The 6,471-nt window shown below is 43.7% G+C and overlaps 1 protein-coding gene across 1 annotated transcript; it reads right to left on the bottom strand.

Moving 5' to 3' along the window:
- Nucleotides 1–748: 748 nt before the first annotated feature.
- LOC126149947 (E3 ubiquitin-protein ligase siah-1-like) lies at nt 749–3,306 on the bottom strand. Its single transcript, XM_049915842.1, has one exon. The coding sequence runs from the start codon at nt 3,303–3,305 to the stop codon at nt 2,568–2,570; it is 738 nt and encodes a 245-aa protein (XP_049771799.1). The 5' UTR covers nt 3,306; the 3' UTR covers nt 749–2,567.
- Between the last annotated feature and the right edge of the window lie 3,165 nt (nt 3,307–6,471).

A 6,471-nucleotide genomic window follows, 5' to 3' on the forward strand; every position in this document is an offset into this window, starting at 1 on the left:
GCTTCAGATATTAGTCAATTATAGTCTACTGAGTGAAGGAAAAGTGATGCAATATCTTCGCTACTTTATTAAAGGATTAAGCGATTAAATTGTTTAATATGTTCAATAAATCATTTTCATAATTTATGCTAGCTGAGATGAGAACAGAGCCAAGTTTTATGATTTTGATGACCTCACAAAAAGCTCACTCATATATGTTTTGCTTACTTGTGGTTCGAGTCGTGTTTTGAAAATTGGGTGAACCTCGAAGTTCATAAAGCTGTGTTTGGATTAGAGATGTGAGGGTTGGTGAATGGAGGTAAATGTAAATAGGTTCTAGGTGGAGTCAGAGAAGTTAAATTTAAATGTGATGGCTTTTTTCCTCAGAGGATCAGAGAGATGAGGACTGAGAGAAACAGAGGTGAAGTTGTTCACCCTATAATGGAAAGGCTAGGTATCATATACAAAGCAGTTCACTTGGAGGAGACAGAGCTAACATTCAAGTGTCCTTTGCTCAGTATGGCTTAGCTGTGTTTTAGTAGGATGAGGAAACTACGCACACTTTCAGATATACCACTGCTCTGGATGTATCTCTTAAGTACTCCTAAAAATAGCTGTTGGGATAACATGATGCCATTCAAGAGGAAGATAAGAAAACAACCACTGCTGAATATGATAAAAAAACGATAATTTATTTGAGCTCATTCTGGTTACAGTACAAACACTTGTAGACATTTCGGTATAATACATTGCAATTATTTCCGTAATAGCCAGAAAAGACTTTTAAACAAGACATTTCTTGTAAAAAAAGTGGAATTTTTGGACATTGGTATGTAAGACAATCAAAACTGAAGTTTGCTAAGAGACATACATTACCATAATAACCATCTTGGAAAAGTTATGGTAAGAAATCACTTACCTCACTTAACAATACTGCATCTTATGAAACAGCATTTAGCTTCACTTGAGAGCTGCTGTATTTACCAAAGTACTCCCTACCTCATATCTTACTACTCTAACGAAATCAAAAAGTACAGTTAGAGAATTACTGTACAGTGCAAATGAAGAATGACAATGGATGGTGTACATAGTTAGTTAAGGAAAAATAAATATTGCCAATTGTGATTAAATGCAGACAATGGGAAGTGTCACACGTAAACACATGGTAATACAATACACAGTCTATTTCTGTAGTTTAGCAAGCACCTGTGTTATCTCTCACATGAACCACGAGGGTGTGAGGCATGTACACTAGTAGGAATCCAGAGTAAAGTCCACACAGCTTCATCAGGAAAAGTGAGCTACTACTTGGAGAGGAAATAACATGCATTTACTGTTTTAAAGCTGTTGTGCATTCAGTGGTGCTTTCTAATGATGAATAATGATGAAAAAACAAATAGACAAGCTGATGCCCTATAGGACAAAAGCACCAGTTTCTTTGTCTGCAGTAATTTATATTACATGTTCATTCCAGTTTTTTCTACTGAGCCGAATTTTATTTGCAAGGATATGGAGATTCTATTTCTTTCAGTCATCATGATGTGTCACTGTAATGACACACTATGGAATGAGAGAATAATTTCCTTTGCTGACCCAAATGCGTATCTTTTCTCACTCAAAAATATACTTTTTGTAAACGAATACTGTTGGTGTAACAACAATCACTGTCACAAACATAACAAAGTATTGTTTTCCATAGAACAATGGGCATTCCGAATAGAAAATTCAGAGATGCCTTCAGAATCATAGAGAGAGATTCGTCAGGGCACTAGTGACTTAAAGGTTCATAGATCTCCCTCTCTTCACCTCATGTCATATGCACAAACTCTTTAAATATTAACTATTGCGAGTCTCTCAGTATTTTGACAGTTGACTTATCATGTGTCAGTATGTACATTAACATCATTAATACTATCTCCCACAACAGTGGGATGATGCAAGATATCAAAACATTTTCAGACCAACACATTTTGAAGTGTTCAAAGCTTCTAGGTTACTCTTGACAGGCTGAGTTGACCAGTTTCAAAATTACTCCACCACAAAATAATTTCAATGCTCACTTGGAATTATATACACATTCTAAACATCATAAAAATGGAGGAAGGCATGAGGGTTTAACCTCTCATTGATGCCAAGGTCAATAGTGGTGGAGTTGGAGTCAGGAGGAATGGGGGAAGAAAATGGCTGTGTCTGTCTCAAAGAAGCCATTCTGGGATTTGACTAAAGTGAACTGGGAAAATCACAGGAGACCTAATTCTGGATGGGCAGAGAGGGATTTTAGGCACTGACCTTAGTAAAATTTCAGTGCCTTACCACTGTGCCATATTGCTCTGAATAAATGCAGAAATTAGCCAAATGAATGATACACAGAAAAGTGTGACGTAATTGTCTCAGTGTGTGTATTGATTTCAAAGAGTATTGTTGGTTATGTGAACACTTTTCTTAGAATTTAGAGTCTCAGTGAGTTTTAGCACATTAATAGGGGTAGATTTGGTGTCAGGCTGTACATTAATGACAAGAGGTTGCCTCTAATAATTACATGATGAAAATGTTTTGAATCAGTTGAGTGATTATCACTGGAAGTTGAACTACAAATGTGTAATAGGCAGTTCATGTTTATATGGGTATTTGGCTTTGCACAGCATAACCACCCTCTCGCCATGACAGAACTGAGTGATGGTGTCGTAGGGGACCTTGATGCAGTCTCCAAGGCCAGCAGCCCGCTTTAAGTCCTCGTCCTCCGAATGGACGGCGCGCTCGAAAGTCACAGAGTGGGCCACCTCATTGCGGGTAAGCTCGAACTTGTACCGGAAGCGCGTGCTGCGTTCGGGTGGGCCCACCAACTGCACTGCAATGTACAGCTGGCGCTCCGGGTAGCAGAATTCCTTCTGGTAGACGAATGTCTCGCCCAGTGCCATGACGAGGTGGCGCGTCAGATCGACACAGCAGCCCTGCTTGGAGATGCGCCACGAGACGCTGGCGCCTGCTGTGCTGGGGAAGCGCACGAAGTGGTTCGGGTGTTGGGCCTGGGTGTGGGCCTCCAGGTCGGCGCGCCGCCCGTGCCACGAACAGGTGTCCGGCTCGACGAGGCAGCGCATCGGGCGGTGCGCGCAGATGCGCTCGTGCGCGGCCATCTGTGGAAACGGCGCGCGCTCGGGACAGCCGGGCTGGGCGCACTGCACCACAGGCTCTGCAGCTGCCAGCTGTTGCAGGTTCAGTGTGTAGGTGGAGGGCGGTAGCAGCGGCTCACCGCAGACCCGGCACTTGCCACCCTGTGAGCAGCAGGTGGCGTGACTGTTGGGGCAGCAAGACACCTGCCCCGCCATGAGGAAGCTGCACGCCCGACACCGAGCCAGCTGCTGCCGCCGCTGTTCCAGGGCGCTGCTGTCGTTTGCTCTCGGGGATGGAGGCAACCTTACCACCTGCGTCATGTCTGCCATAACACATCCCACTTAGGAACCGTCCAGAAAGACAACAATGGGAGTGTAAAATTTAATGACATTTCAGAAAGCAATCTCCTTTAAATTGTACAGTGTGACCCACCTATCTCTGGGACCTCACATAATTCCGAAATGAAGCAAAACGTGAAAAATACAATTGACCTGGTATGGACCTCTATGAAGGGCTCCCACAATGGTCATAAATTCTCAACCCATAAAAATAAACAAATATCATTTTCAACACAAAGCTCCGTTTTTTACACTGAAGCGTCACTGAAGAGCACAGGCTCGCATATTCAAATACAGATATACTTAAACATGTAGAATATGGAGCTGCGGTCAGCAATGCCTGTATTAAACAACAAATGCCTGGCACAGTTGTTAGATCGGTTACTGCTGCTACAGTAGCAGGTTATTAAGATTTAAGTGAGTTTGAACGTGGTGTTATAGTCGGCGCATGAGCGATGGGATATCTCCGAGATAGTGATGAAGTGGGGATGTTCACATATGACAATTTCACGAGTGTACCGTAACTGTCAGGAACATCTACGTCTACATCTACATCCATACTCCGCAAGCCACCTGACGGTGTGTGGCGGAGGGTACCTTCAGTACCTCTATCGGATCTCCCTTCTATTCCAGTCTCGTATTGTTCGTGGAAAGGATTGTCGGTATGCCTCTGTGTGGGCTCTAATCTCTCTGAGTTTATCCTCATGGTCTCTTCGCGAGATATACGTAGGAGGGAGCAATATACTGCTTGACTCTTCGATGAAGGTATGTTCTCGAAACTTTGACAAAAGCCCGTACCGAGCTACTGAGCGTCTCTCCTGCAGAGTCTTCCACTGGAGTTTATCTATCATCTCCGTAACGCTTTTGCGATTACTAAATGATCCTGTAACGAAGCGCGCTGCTCTCCGTTGGATCTTCTCTATGTCTTGTATCAACCCTATCTGGTACGGATCCCACACTGCTGAGCAGTATTCAAGCAGTGGGCGAACAAGCGTACTGTAACCTACTTCCTTTGTTTTCGGATTGCATTTCCTTAGGATTCTTCCAATGAATCTCACTCTGGAATCTGCTTTACCGACGATCAACATTATCTGATCATTCCATTTTAAATCACTCCTAATGTGTACTCCCAAATAATTTATGGTATTAACTGCTTCCAGTTGCTGACCTGCTATTTTGTAGCTAAATGATAAAGGATCTATCTTTCTGTGTATTCGCAGCACATTACACTTGTCTACATTGAGATTCAATTGCCATTCCCTGCACCATGCGTCAATTCGCTGTAGATCCTCCTGCATTTCAGTACAATTTTCCATTGTTACAACCTCTCGATACACCACAGCATCATCTGCAAAAAGCCTCAGTGAACTTCCGATGTCATCCACCAGGTCATTTCTATATATTGTGAATAGCAACGGTCCTATGACACTCCCCTGCGGCACACCTGAAATCACTCTTACTTCGGAAGACTTCTCTCCATTGAGAATAACATGCTGCGTCCTGTTATCTAGGAACTCCTCAATCCAATCACACAATTGGTCTGATAGTTCATATGCTCTTACTTTGTTCATTAAACGACTGTGGGGAACTGTATCAAACGCCTTGCGGAAGTCAAGAAACACGGCATCTACCTGTGAACCCGTGTCTATGGCCCTCTGAGTCTCGTGGACGAATAGCGCGAGCTGGGTTTCACATGACCGTCTTTTCCGAAACCCATGCTGATTCCTACAGAGTAGATTTCTAGTCTCCAGAAAAGTCATTATACTTGAACACAATACGTGTTCCAAAATTCTACAACTGATCGACGTTAGAGATATAGGTCTATAGTTCTGCACATCTGTTCGACGTCCCTTCTTGAAAACGGGGATGACCTGTGCCCTTTTCCAATCCTTTGGAACGCTACGCTCTTCTAGAGACCTACGGTACACCGCTGCAAGAAGGGGGGCAAGGAATCCGTTAAAACATCAAATCACTGACAATGCTGGGGCGGAGAAACATCCTGCAAGAACGGTACCAACAATGACTGAAGAGAATCGTTCACTGTGACAGAAGTGCAACCCTTCTGCCAATTGTTGCTGATTTCAGTGCTGAACCATCAACAAACATCAGCATGCAAACCATTCGACGAAACATCATCGATATAGGCTTTCAGAAAGAAGGCTCACTCGTGTACCCTTGATGACTGCACAACTCAAAGCTTTACACCTCGTCTGGGCACGTCGACATGGGCATTCGTATGCTGATGACTGGAAACACGTTGTCTGGTTGGACGATTCTCGTTTCAGGTTATACTGAGTGGATGGACGTATATGGGTAAGGAGACAACCTGTGTTCGATCTGTTCAAGCTGGTGGAGGCAGTTTAATGGTGTGGGGCATGTGCAGTTGGAGTGATATGGGACTCCTGATACGTCTAGATACGACTCTAACATGTGACACGTACATGAGCATCTTGTTTGTCTACCTGTATCCGCTCATGTCCATTGTGCTTTCTGACGGGCTTGGGAAATTCGAGCAGGACAATGCGACACTCTTCTAAGTCTAATATCGTGCAGACTTCCGCTGACCACCAAACTCCCCAAACATGAACACTGTTGACAATATCTGAGATGCCTTGCAACGTGTTGTTCAGAAGATATATCCATCCCCTTGTACTCTTACGGATTTATTGACTGCCCTGCAGGATTCATGGGTTCATTCCCTCCAGCACTACTGCAGACGTTAGTCGCGTCCATGCCATGACGTGTTGTGTCACTTCTGCATGCTCGCGGGGGCCCTGCACGATATTAGACAGGTGTACCAGTATCTTTGGCTCTTCAGTGTAAATGTATGTTTTTTTCTACCAATATGAAAACTATTAGTAATGGCAGATTTTGTGTCACTGGTCTAAACCTCATACCTTCAGGAATTCTTAAGACTTTAAAGAACACCGATGGTGCTTGAGTTTCTGCTGTAATACGAAGAACAAGCGTTGCCTACACCAGACTTCAGGACAGTGTACACAACCTGTGTTCGACCATGAGGGCATTACAGCTGACAACTGGA

The sequence above is a fragment of the Schistocerca cancellata genome, chromosome 2, assembly GCF_023864275.1.
Source record: "Schistocerca cancellata isolate TAMUIC-IGC-003103 chromosome 2, iqSchCanc2.1, whole genome shotgun sequence".
Taxonomy (NCBI): Eukaryota; Metazoa; Arthropoda; class Insecta; order Orthoptera; family Acrididae; genus Schistocerca; species Schistocerca cancellata.

Bases quoted from the DNA above. Each gene is read 5' to 3' on its own strand.
- LOC126149947 (XM_049915842.1), bottom strand. From the start codon at position 3,305: ATGGCGGGGCAGGTGTCTTGCTGCCCCAACAGTCACGCCACCTGCTGC.